The 13,834-nt window shown below is 43.8% G+C and overlaps 1 protein-coding gene across 10 annotated transcripts in view; it reads left to right on the forward strand.

Annotated features, from left to right (window-relative positions):
- Positions 1-3,454: 3,454 nt before the first annotated feature.
- ANO10 (anoctamin 10) overlaps positions 3,455-13,834 on the forward strand; it is a 213,525-nt gene continuing 203,145 nt past the window's right edge. For all 10 annotated transcript variants that reach the window (XR_012323975.1, XR_012323976.1, XR_012323978.1 and 7 more), the window contains exons 1-2: positions 3,455-3,608; positions 12,448-12,600. Coding sequence is in view for 5 of the 10 variants with exons in the window: in XM_033864644.2 (XP_033720535.1) it covers positions 12,462-12,600 (139 nt within the window). In the remaining 5 variants the exon portion in view is untranslated. The remainder of the gene's footprint in view (positions 3,609-12,447; positions 12,601-13,834) is intronic.

Here is a 13,834-nt window from a genome sequence, read left to right on the forward strand (position 1 = left end):
ATGGAAGAAAAAATCTCATTTACACTAGCAATGAGAAAGGTAAATTACCTAGGAATAAACTTCATAAGAAATGGGCAAGATTTATATGAAGAGGTGCTGGGTATAGGTGTTGGAAGCCTAAAAATAGCGTCAGTTTCCCCTGTTAGATGCACTCACTTGAGATCAGGTAGGTGGGAGTTAGGAAACCATCCTGCTGTGGCTCTTGGCCTTGCTACTGGAGAAGTAGGGTGTGGTTTCTTTGCAGCTAGTTCCCGTCTGTCTTTATTCTCAAGCTTCCTGGGTGTCAAGAAGCAGCAGTGATTGTGGCAGCTTCCTGATCTACCTCTGAGATCCTAGGATCACAGGATAAGGTGTCCGTTCTCCACATTCAGCTAGTGGCTGTGGCTCCAGCCCTGGCATGGACCAAGTAGCCTCAAAAGTTGCAGCTCCTAGTTCAGCAATGTTGCTCCTTCCAAGATATACGTCTACAAGTGCTTTTCCAGCACTTCCTGATGATTCAATAAGGACTTAATTCTCTTTATTAAATCTCTTCCTGTGTAAAATACACAGAGTGATTTCTGTTTTCTGTACTGAAATTGGTCTGACATATTTGATATTGGAAGTGGTTGCAGAAATCAGGCCCTCAAGATGGGAATCTGGGATTGGATCTGACCCGGCTAGGTTTGAAGATAATGGTGAACTTGCCACCAGGGGAAAATGGGATACTGCAAATCTAGGGCATGCAGTGGTAAAAGTTCTGTAATCACCTGTGGTTGCCTGGAATGAACAGTTTACTGAAGGCAAGGAGGCTTCAGTGGCTGCCCTACTAGATAGCTATAATGGGAATGAGGGATTCAAGAACTTTTGGGATGGGTTGGCCTTTTCTGACTGTATTGGAGAGTTTAAAGAAAGAAAATGATATATTGTGAAAGTCCAAAAATACAGAAGTAAATTTAATTATGATAACAGTGGCATTTAAAATCAGTTGGGGAAAGACGGATTATTTAGTAATTGAGGTTGGGCAAATGCGTAGATATCAAAGTTGGATCCACTGTACTTAACTCACATCAAAACAAATTCCTGAAGGGTCAGATTTTTAAAGGAAAAAAGCAAAATCATGAAACATTAAGAAGAAACCATGGAAGGATTTTCAAAGTAATCTAAGAGAGGTGAAGTCCTTTCTAAGTCTAATATACCCAAAAGTAGTAAATAGTAAAACAAAAGCTTGATAAAAGTTGACCAACTGGAAATGAAAAAGGTCTGCGTGGCCAAAAAAACAAAACAAACAACAAAACCAACCCAACAAACAAAAAATAAGCAAGTAAAACAGTGTAAGAAAAGTCAAAAGACATGACAAACTGAGAAAAAGTTTTGACATTCATTTCTAAGGAAAGGACCATTCTTACTATTATATAAAGTGTTTCTATAAAGTGGACAAAATACATAAATAGATAATTCATGGCAAATGAAATACAAATGTGCTTTATCACTCATAATAAGAGAAATACAAATAAAAACATTTTTTCATTTATTAAATTGATCAGTTCCAGTTCTGGCTGAAATGGACTATGTCCACTGCAGCCTATGTCCACCACAGGAGACTATTAAAACCTCTGGACAAAATATGTAAAAAAGGCTACCACAAGCTGGAGAGAGGGGTGAAAACTCCTGATTGCTTTTTCTTCTCCCCACTCTGTCCTGAGGCCACTCCCAGTCACAGAGCTTCCCTGCTATAGTATAGTGATGTGGATAACTAGACTCTGATAGAAAACCTGTCCCTCTGGTCAGAGGAAATGGGAAAAAGGACACATTGTGCAGACTATGGGGAGAATCCCTGTCGTTTTTTCTCTCTTTCCCCTCAATATTGTCCTGAGGGCAGCCCCAGTTGCACAGAGCAGCACAACAGGTATAAAGTATGGCAGACTCCAGGAGAACCCTATCTCTCTGGCCAGCAGAACTGGAAAAAGGGGGTTCTGGGTGTCACAGATTATAAAGGAAATGCCCAAAAGGAGAGTGATGCAAAAGGGAATCCTTAATTCTGTGTAGTGGTTTGTTACACAGCAATAGCTAACTGATACAGGAATCCATGTCATTAACTGAAGTCTGCCTTTTGTGTTGTCCAACAGCTAATTTGTCATACTTAACACAAAGTTTTAATGTGCTAATTGTGGAGAGGAAAGGAGACCATCTGTGTGAAACGCATTTTTAACATTTCCATTCAATCTTTTTTCCAATTCTTCCAGTCATATAAATATCAGAAGATGACATTATATGGAGGGATGGCCATAAATTCAAGGAATGAGAAGTTAGGAAGAGTGCAATTAAAAAACAAAAATGTACTGAGTAATCAATGTCTAAACCTGTTGAAGCGCATAAACAATTTGTCCAGATCTTCAAAAGAGAAAGAACTTCTGGCCACACCCATGATGGCCACAGGGGAACTGGCCAATAACGTTGTGAGCTGCTATGACAGGCATCTAGAAAGATCAACAAAGGGCCCCTCGCAAGTAATTAGGCTTCTGTGCCTTGCCCCTGGTCTCCCTGTCTCCTGTCTTGAGTCTGGAAGACACAGAGAAGGGGCAGAGGATGGAAAAGCAGACACGGCTTTTCTGGCGTTGTAGGACCTCGAGGCATCTGTCTAGACTGAACAGCGTGTACGGAAGGAGAAAGGGTTCATACATTGTTTTCTTTCATTCCTTTGAGTTACTGCATGCCTACTGTGACTCTAACGCTGTTCTAGGCACTGGGGATGTATCAGTGGATAAAACAGACAAAAATCCCTGCCCTTGTGAAGCTTACATTCTAGGGAAAGACTGACAATAAATATAATAATATAAAACGTTAGAAGGTGATGAGTGCTGTGGAAAAAAGAAATATGCTAAGATAAGATAGTGGGGTAGGGAGGAGAGCAGGTATTAAATAGGATGGTCAGAAAGGGCCTCAGTGAGAAGGTGAGATTCGGTTCCCGCTTCCCGTGAGGGAAGGAAGGAAATAAATCATCTCCTTAATTAACGAAGAGCTTGCAAGGCACTGGGAACACATTCCCAGGGCACAGATCCCGAGGTGGGCGGGGGGATAATATATTGGAACTGAGTTTTTCACTGCCTGAAAGTGAATTACAACTAAAATGAGGCTTGTTCTTATATTTGAAAGTGACAAGGAAGTTGGACTCTGGACCTTAAGAGACGGAAAAGAGGAAAATGTGAATGGACATATTTCTTTGCAGGTCGCCCCTCCATACTCTCGGAGTGACAGCCCAGCCCCGCGAGGCCCCGCCTCTCCACCGTGGTGCCGCCCCCACGCGGAGTGACAGCCCATAAGGCACGCCTCTTCCTTAGCAGTCTCAGCTCTCACTCCCGGCGACAGCCAGACTAGGCCAGTCTAGTGTTTCTCTGGAGCAGCCTGGTCTCTGCCGGGAGTGACTCAGCCCTAAGCCCCGCCTCCCCCACCTCAGCCCCGCCCCCGCCTGCGTGCGAGCGCGTCTCGGCCCCGCCCTGCACGCCCGGCGCTAGGTGGTACCCGCCCGGCAGGCCGCGGCTCGCCTCCCGCGGCGAGAGTCGGTTTCCCGGCCTGGGGGACTAGCAGGCTCTCGGGCCCGCCCCCGAAGACGTGGAGTGCTGTGGCGGCCGGTGAGTGGGGGAGGGGACCTCGGACCCCCTCGCTTTCGGCAGCGCAGAGCCTGGGTCAGTGCAGGTGGTTGAGTCCGGGCTGTCGGGCAGCGGCGCGACGCTTCCAGTGACTCCTCCCGGCCGCCGCCCTTCCTTTCCGGGGTAGCTCCCGGGGTTGGCAATCCCGGGAATGGGAAAGTAGGACGGGGAGGGACGCCGAGGTTGGGTGACGTTCGGGTGGGAGTGGCAGTCGCAGGTGGAAGCTGCAGAGGGCCGAGGTTGGTCTGAGGGTGGAGGGTTGATAGAAGAAAGTGGTGAAGCTGAAATCTGGTGGCTTGTGGAGTCAGGATGCGAGGGCTTGGGGGGCTCCAGAGCAACGGGGAATGAGATGAGTGGGGGTGGAGGAGTCGACGAAGCCTAGTGAAGGGCATTTGAGGGAAGGACCAGCTCACGGGGGCCCATGATTCACGCTTCCCCGAGTGTCCGGAGAGCCTGGAGCTTCGGGTATCTCGGCACGGGCGTGACGCTAGTGAGCTTGCGGGGTTGTGCTCTCACATCGGGGTGATCGGGTTTCCAGGCTTTCGACTGGGACACACAGTACAGCTCAAGTATTAGATGAAAGTCAGGGGCAATGCCTGGGACACCTGAGAAACGTGGCTGGAAGGGGTGCTTCTCCTATGGAATGCTTCTAATTTCCCTGGAGCCTTGGCGGCGCCAGCGTTGGTGCGGCGCTGTCTTCTGTGAAACCCTATTCCGGCAGCCCAGACGGTGTATGGAGGTCCCGCACAAAGTTCAGAGTTGAGGTTTTTATTCAGACTCAAAAGCAGTCGTATCACGTTCCCTTAAATCCTGCGGAGTTTTAATTTTAAAAATATCTAAGCCTGTGGGTTTTTTTAAAAAAAATTTAAATCTTTCTTATCTGGCTACTTTGAATTTTAAAGTCACACCGAGCTAGAGAACTAGATGTTTTCTAAGAGCCCATTCTGTGAGTATGATAAACAATTTAAAATTAGCTGTGGAAAGTAGATCGTATCTGTTCTGACCAGTTATTGCTGAAAGAATTGTAGAATTGCAGATGAAGAATGAAATTGAAAAGATTTAAACTAATGGAAAGGGATAGAAAAGTCCTGGTAAATTGGAGACTGTGTGTGCTTAAATAAACAAAAAACAAACTCAGTGAAACTTTTTTTCACTGTAAGAGAACTTGGAAGATAGAGAAAAGTATAAGAATGAAAATGAAAACTCCATGTAATTTCACCAACCCTAACATTTTTGTGCAATTCTTCTTAATTCTTTTTGTATTTTTTTGTGTATCTAAATGTACCTATTACATAGTTGGGGTCATATTGTTGTATTACTTTGTATTTTGCTTTTTTTCCCTTTGTATTTTTAGCATTTTCCTGGATCATTAAAAATTCTCCCTAAACATCTTTTTAAATGGTGGTATGCTCATCACGTGAATTCATTCTTTTATCACATATTAGCATTTCAGCTGTGTGCCGGGTCCTGTGCTTGGGGAGGAGATTCATTGTTGCTCTAGGTTTTCAGACATTAGTCCAGCTCAAATAAGCAAAATCTTGGCAGTGTCTGGGGTACCAAGTGTAGAAAGAGAGTATGAGTGCAGCATCTAATCAGGCCTGGACCTGGGCTGTTGTGGCGAGGCTGTCCTCATTGTGTCGTGTCTCATCTCTCCTACACCTTCCTGTGGAGGCCTGAGGCCACGAGAGGTTCCTAGGTATGTTCCTCAGGGAATGGGCCTCACCAACTCCCCTACATTGTGGGTGTCACTGAGAAACTCTTTAGTGAGGGTGCATGTGTGCAGTGCTGATATTTCATTCTCAAATCTGCCCTCATCTTAGGTGACTGAGAGACAGCTGCCCTAGGTCTCAAGGAGGACTGTCCCACAATTGCTCTCATAATTAACTGCCTCTAAGTTGTCTTACACCTTAGAGGGGGCCTCCGGAGGGGTCCTGTCCCTTCTAGCACTTGCCATTAAAATTGCAAGTTTTCTTCTAGGAAATCCCGCTCATCTTCCTCCTTGATCAGTGTGGCCCTTCATTTTGCTCTCACTGATGTGTTCCTATTCTGCCTTACGGCTGAGAGTAATTTTGTCATTTTGGATTGTGTTTCTCCTTGAGTCTGAAATAAGGTGATTCCTAAACACAGCCTTATGCACTTACTTATTAGTCTTTGAATTTATGATAATTCCATTGATGTTTTTTCTTTACCCAAACTCAGGAAGAGAATAAAGGGTCCCTTATTCTTTTTTGGAACCGTGATAAAATATGTGAACCACCCCCCTCCATGCTTGAACTCCCAGTGAGTTTCTTTTCATATGTGCATTTCAACCACCAAGGTCAGGATTTAACCCTTACTATAGGCAGGTGATTCCAATAGCTAATGTAAGAGCCACAGGGATCCAGTTCCTTTGTAGGTCTCCTTTAGCCCTGGGTGCAGTTCAATGCGTGATTAAGAAGAGCAGAGTTTGAGATGGCTATCTACTGGTCCTGTGCCCGGAGCATATGGAACGTAGCTGCTCTGTGCTTTACAGTTATTGCTGGCTGCTGGCCTGGCTGACAGTCTGGATAAAAGGGGGAAATTGGCTGTGGAAGCAGAAATCATTCTACCCTCCAGTGCCCAGGAAGTCTGTGTGTTGAATCATTGCTTGTTTTCAGATCAGCCCCAACAGGAACCCTGAGGCCCTCTGCTGTGTCCACGCTTCAAGTCCTCATGTCCCCCCAGGTGGTATTTTGGTCCCATGTACTAGTCTAGTGTGCATGGTAATGGTGCAGCCAGCCTCTGTTAAGACCCTCCAGTGAAAGTGGATTGCAGAACTCAGGTTATCCCACGCTGCCACGAGGCTTCTTATTTTCCCCACCTTACACTTGGTATTCACGCCGTTGGGCTAGCCAACGTGAAGAGGTGGGACTGGAGCAGGCCTGGATCGCGCTGGTCGGTGAACTGCAAGAGTGATGTTGCCTGCAGAACACAGAGGGGGCAGGAATCCCCCAAGGAGAGGGCGTCCCCAGAGGTGTTACTGTATAGTGATGGAAATTTCCTGAGCAGAGGACACAAGAAGGAGGAGGGCACAGGGTTTCAGGGACGGGAACACGGGCAGTGTAAGAGAGGTTCCTGCCACTTAGGTCACCCAGCCTGTAAGTACCCTGTGGCCCAGTGGATGGCACAAGTGTGAAGCAGCTGAAAACAAGCAGTGTGGAAACTTCCAAGAGCATCTTATATACTGGAGCCTTGAAGGGGTTGAGGCTTACCAGGCTCCACTGAACTGCTCAGTGCTGGCACTGGGGTTAGTCTGTGAGACTCTAACAAGTGAAAGCACACAGCTCCACAGCTGTGGCGAGGCCAGCGTTACTTTTGATGGTGAGACTTTAAATTGGCTAAGTTCAAAAAAACGGGGAAAAAAGGTCTTTTGCATACGGTATGGTGTCATTCAAAGAGCATTGGACTTCAGTCTTATCTCTGTCACACTGGTTGTGTGACTTTGGGTTTTATTAACATGAAATAGTGTGGTCTTGGGACTAATGGACCCCTAAGGCTCCTTCTGCCCTAAAATTCTCTCCAGTCCAACTTCTGCGCTGCTTTTGCCAGTCTCATGGATAGGACGTGCCTAGGTCCCGAGTCCTTTCATTCTATATGCCGTTAACTTTTACCCCAAACTAAACAATCTTTGAAGCTAGGCGACTTCTTGTATACAAAGTTAGTATGTTTTTAATCTGAGGAGTAAAGCAAAATATTATCTTGTATTAGGTGATTTTAAAAGTATCATTTGGTCTCTACTACAGTGTATATTTTACACTTATGTTGAAAATGTGAGCCTTCTATTTTACGAACATAGAAGCCATTTTTTTCTAATCGTAAGAAATACCTGCTCACTAAAATTCAAATCAAAAAGAAAAATGTAAAGAAGAAAATAAAACTCATCGTAAATCCTACTACCTAGAAATGGGGATGGAGAAATATATCTGACTAATCACTGATGGAATTTTTATTAGACACACGTACCTACACCGTGACTAACACAAGTGTGTGTAATACACTCATATCACATGTGATGAATACATATGTATACACAAATGTGGTTAAGGATGTGAGCTCTGGCATCAGGCTGCCTGGTTTTGAAGCCCAGCTTCCCTGCTTGAGACTGCATGATGTGGACAGGCTACTTTTTACTTCTTTCACCTCAGTTTTCTCATCTGTAAGATGGAAACGTTAAAGTTCCTTCTTCATGGGGTTGCTGTGAGAAATGACTGAGGTAATTCACATAAAAATGTGTAGCCGTGCTTTGATGCAGTAAATCCTCAGCAAATGTTAGCTAGTGTTGTCATTTTGATATTACTGTGGATGATATATATTCATAAATGGGGTCATACTTTGCATTTTCACCTTATAATGTGTTATGAAACATTCTCCATGTTAATTTAGTTGGATCTGTATCCTAGTATTAATGGTTCTGTTGTATAGTTATACTTTATTTAGCCAGTATCCTGTTGTTTGACTTTATAGGAAAGAGAGGAAAGACAGAAAAAAAGAAAGCTGTAATGAACATTTATGTACATTTTTGATTTTATTATATGTTTGGTATAAATTCCTAGAACTAGCATTGTTCTGTTGAATGGTATGAGTATTTAATGTTGTTTTTCAGATTGCTACTCTGCTTTCTGGGAAGGTGGTATCAAATCACAACATCTGGCAGCAATGTGTGAAAATGCCCAGTTTTCTACTCCCATGCCAGACCTGGGTTCTGTCCATCTTTCAACAAATCTGAAAAGGGAAAAATAACTCATTGTTACTTTGCGTTTCTTTCTTAGTAACTTTAAACATCTTTTCAAGTGTATATTTCTCCTTTGTGACTTGTGATTTTAGTTTTTTGTATTTTTTGTTATTGATTTATAAGAACTCTTCGTATATCAGAGATTGTGACATTTTTGTCTGTAATATATTGGAAGTCTTGGTAAGGTCGTGCTTTGAGTAATGAAAGGCATACAGTATCTCAAATAAGAATAAATCAATGAGCAAGTATTTACTGTGAGCTTCTACATAATGCTCGTATACATGTTGAGAACTGAAACCTGCCTTACTTTCTCAGAAAGATTGTTTCATGACCTGGTAATTGTGAATAATTCTCACTCACATTAGGCAATGCATAAAGGCTAAAAAACTTTGACCTTTGATGCCTGTGCACATATGCCCTGCTGAGCCCTGTATTGTCCCCTTAACCTCACCATTCCTTCCATCTTTGCTATTTGCTAACTCACAGCCATTCTTCCCATGTCCCAGGTTAGAAACCTTGGAATCATCTGGGTATCTTTTCTAAATTGCAGCCTGTCCCATTCTCAGCCTCCCTTCTCAGGCTGCCCCAAGCCCTCGGGTTACTGCAGTTGTACTGTTATACTTACCCCTGTGTTAGAATGATTTCATGCACACCTGCTTCTCAAAAGTAAGATGTAGACCTTATTTACTTTTGTATCTTCAGACTCCGTCATGGCCTGGCTCATAATAAGCACATGATTAATGTTTGTTGTATTTGATATTTCCATGTAAAAGATGATGATGGTAAGCCTCTGTAGTCTACTGGTAGATTAACAACTTTTTTTTTTTAAATTAATTTATTAAATTAATTTATTTTTGGCTGCTTTGGGTCTTTGCTGCTGCACGCAGGCTTTCTCTAGTTGCGGCGAGCGGGGGCCACTCTTCGTTGCGTTGTGCAGGCTTCTCATTGCGGTGGCTTCTCTTGTCGCGGAGCACGGGCTTTAGGTATGCGGGCTTCAGTAGTTGTAGTGTGCAGGCTCAGTAGTTGTGGCACACGGGCTCAGTTTCTTCACGGCATGTGAGATCGTCCCCGACCAGGGCTCGAACCCGTGTCCCCTGCATTGGCAGGCGGATCCTTAACCACTGCACCACCAGGGAAGCCTCCCCCCAACTTTTTGTTATGAAAAATTTCAGAAGTTCAGGGGAGTTGAAAGAATACCATGAAGAACACCCCCTAAACTTACCTGTTGAGATTTCTGTCACTCAGACACATAGCCAATCCTCTGCTCAGAAACCCCCAGTGACTCCTTACTGGCTGTCAGGTTAGATGTAAACGGCAGCATACTTTCTCAAATGGTGGTAGCTTACAAACATGTTACCACTCTGCTCTGGTCGGGCCTTTACTCTCAAGCTTCATTGATAACTTTTGCACATGAAGTGTTCTGAGTTCCCATAGCTTTAATGGCTATCTGTTACCATTCTTTCCTTCTTTATAATTCCTGATTATATCATTAGCTATTTGGAGGTGAGAACTCAGTCCTATTTTTTTTTTAACATCTTTATTGGAGTATAATTGCTTTACAATGTTGTTAGTTTCTGCTGCATAACAAAGTGAATCAGCCATATACATACATATGTCCCCACATCCCCTCCCTCTTGCACCTCTCTCGCACCCTCCCCATCCCACCCCTCTAGGCAGTCACAAAGCGCCGAGCTGATCTCCCTGTGCCATGCAGCTGCTTCCCACTAGCTATATATTTTACATTTGGTAGTGTACATATGTCCATGCCGCTCTCTCACTTCGTCCCAGCTTCCCCTCCCCCCTCCCCGTGTCCTCAAGTCCATTCTCTAAGTCTGCGTCTTTATTCCTGCCCTACCCCTAGGTTCATCAGAACCTTTTTTTTTTTTAGATTCCATATATATGTGTTAGCGTATGGTATTTGTTTTTCTCTTTCTGACTTACTTCACTCTGTATGACAGACTCTAGGTCCATCCACCTCACTACAAATAACTCAATTTCTTTTTTTTATGGCTGAGTAATATTCCATTGTATATATGTGTCACATCTTTATCCATTCATCTGTCGATGGACACTTAGGTTGCTTCCATTGTCCTGACTATTGTACATAGTGCTGCAATGAACATTGTGGTACATGACTCTTTTTTTTTTAATTCTTTATTGGAGTATAATTGCTTTACAATGGTGTGTTAGTTTCTGCTTTATAACAAAGTGAATCAGTTATACATATACATATGTTCCCATATCTCTTCCCTCTTTCGTCTCCCTCCCTCCCACCCTCCCTATCCCACCCCTCTAGGTGGTCAAAAAGCACCGAGCTGATCTCCCTGTGCTATGTGGCTGCTTCCCACTAGCTGTCTATTTTACGTTTGGTAGTGTATATATGTCCATGCCACGTGACTCTTTTTGATTTATGGTTTTCTCAGGTGTATGCACGGTAGTGGGATTGCTGGGTCATATGGTAGTTCTATTTTTAGTTTTTTAAGGAACCTCCGTACTGTTCTCCATAGTGGCTGTATCAATTTACATTCCCACCAGCAGTGCAAGAGGGTTCCCTTTTCTCCACACCCTCTCCAGCATTTATTGTTTGTAGATTTTTTGATGATGGCCATTTTGACCAGTGTGAGGTGATACCTCATTGTAGTTGGTCCTGTTTTGACCTGGCTTCCCTCGTAGATCCTAGCCTGGGGAGTTTGATTGGGCTGATACCTTGAAATAGCATTCCTGATGTATTTGTAGTTATTATTTGAATCCAGCATTGATTTATAACACGAGTATTGCCCCAAACAAAACTTGTACTCTGTTAGAGAAAAACAAGGCTTATCAGTCCAGGCCAGACAAGCTGGATCTGTTTGATCAGCTCGCTGAAAGATTGTGATTTCCCCCAGAGAAAGGAAAGATGTTCTGTGTTGTTGGTCATTCCTTTTGTGATTGTTCCCAAGAATTGCTTTGCACTTCGACTTTGGAGTCATTAAAACTTACATTAAGCACAAAGTTAGAGTAAATGAGTCTAAAGTCTGAAAATTGCCCCTGTTGAGAATCATGGAGTTAGAGAGGTCCACATGAGAAACATTTTCGAGGGAGGCCATGAGGCCTCAGTGACCGATGCCATTTGTGGGTTTCCAGGTTGACTCCATTATCTTCCCAGCTTGGTGACAGAGATAAAGATGACATCCCTGAGAAAGTTAGGGACACTGGGAAGGGAAGCTGATGCTGGGGACATCAACTCCATACAAAAACATGAAATTGGGCTGTGTCAATTCCCTGCCCATAATGAATTGGTGATTCCCATTGTTTGCTGGACAAGGCCCAGTTAATTTGTAATAATCTGGGGCCTTCATTAGATACCAGCTCCCATCCTCCCTTCCTCTAACTCATAGTTAACACTCCAGCTGTACCTACTCACTTGTATTTCTCTGAGTCTCTCGGCTATTTTTTTTTTTTTTTTTTTTTTTGGTATGCGGGCCTCTCACTGTTGCGGCCTCTCCCATTGCGGAGCACAGGCTCCAGACAGCAGGCTCAGCGGCCATGGCTCACGGGCCCAGCCGCTCCGCGGCATGTGGGATCTTCCCAGACCGGGGCACGAACCCGTGTCCCCTACATCAGCAGGCGGACTCTCAACCACTGTGCCACCTGGGAAGCCCCATCTTGGCTATTTTTCATCATTGTTTTGTAGGGGAACACTATTTCCTCTGCCTAGAATGCCATCCATTGTCGATCTGGCAAACTCCTATTCATTCTTCTAAATCCTGTTCAGGTCACATCCTTTGTAAATACTTTCTTAGTCCTCTTGTGTGAACACATTTTACACTGTTATCCTTCACTTACCTGAATGTACCCTCTGCCTTATTCTGAGCAGCTTACGGATACGAGTAGTGTTTCCCTCGTTTTTGTATAGGGCCTGGCTCGCACAGGTGCTATGAGCCATTTGGTGAGCCTGTCATGTAACCCATCTGGCTCGTGAGAAATTTTCTTCTGTCCAGGAAGCCAGAATTAGGTTTAATTAAGAGAAAATACAAATACAGTCTATATTTATTTTTCCCATTATAGCCCATCTTTGCTTTTTATTTTCAGCAAGTTTGTCAAAGATGAAAGTGACCTTGTCAGCTCTGAATACTCATGAGAGCTCTTTCACGCCTCTGGTTGTCATAGAACTTGCTCAGGATGTCAAGGAAGAAACCAAAGAATGGCTGAAGAACAGAATTATCAGTAGAAAGAAAGATGGAGGTGAGTAAAATAAATATCACTCAGATTTAGTCATGCCAGTGAGTAAAACTGTATTTTCAAATGTGTTTCACAGTTTTTTAATTGATATATTTTTAAAATTAATGTTCATTTCTTTGCTCTTTATTATTTATCTAGGACTTGAAAGGAGGTCTTAAATCAACATTAGATTGTAAGTCTCTCTTAGACCGTAAGCAACGTGAGTGGTTTTGTTCACAGCTATAAACTCTGTGCCTATGTACAGTGCCTGGTGCATAGTAGGTGCTTAATAAATATTTGTCAAATGAATGAATATCTTTGAGTATTATTTCTGTGTTGGTTATGGTGCTAAGGGAGAGAGAAACACTTCTGCCGGCAAGGATGTTACTGTCAGGGTAAAGAGACTGAACGCTAGTTCCAGGAAATTGAGGGAACAGGAAGAAAGGCTAAGGAAAAAGCTCTTACAAAATACTGCATGATACTTAAAAAAAATCATTATGTATACTTGCTGTGAAAGTAAAGGGGGTCTTCCCTGGTGGTCCAGTGTTTGAGAATCCACCTTCCAATGCAGGAGACGCGGGTTCGATCTCTGGTCGGGGAACTAAGATCCCACGTGCTGCAGGGCAGCTAAGCCTGTGCGCTGCAACTACTGAGCCCACATGCCACAACAAGTGAGCCCGCATGCTGCAACTAGAGAGCCCACATACTCTGGAGGCCATGCGCAACAACTACAGAGCCCACGTGCTCTGGAGCCCGTGCGCTACAACTTGAGAGCCCATGCGCTCTGGAGCCTGTGTGCCACAACTAGAGAGCCTGTGTGCTGCAACTACCAAGCCTGCATGCCACAACTAGAGAGAAGCCCGCGCGCTGCAACAAAAGATCCCATGTGCTGCAGCTAAGACCCAACACAGCCCAAAATAAATAAATATTTTTTTTAAAAAAAGAGAGAAGATGATAATTACCAATAGGAAGAATGAGGTATGTAACATTACTACAGTTTCTACAGATATTAAGAGGAAAATAAGGATGTATAATTTAAAAAAAAGGAAAGTAAAGGGAAGGAAGAGGTGACACTTGGTGATGCTTTTTGGGGTGGTAAGGGATGACTTTATAGAAGAAGCCGAAGGTTAGCCCTCTCCTGTAGGGCACAGAAAGGGGGCTAGATCTGGGTAAGAGGGTGGAGGGAGTTTTACGTGAGCAGACACTTCGTAAAACTACACAAAACAACCCCTAAAACTTCACTAAGTCTCGAAACACT

The sequence above is a fragment of the Tursiops truncatus genome, chromosome 10 (genome assembly GCF_011762595.2).
Source record: "Tursiops truncatus isolate mTurTru1 chromosome 10, mTurTru1.mat.Y, whole genome shotgun sequence".
Classification (NCBI taxonomy): domain Eukaryota; kingdom Metazoa; phylum Chordata; class Mammalia; order Artiodactyla; family Delphinidae; genus Tursiops; species Tursiops truncatus.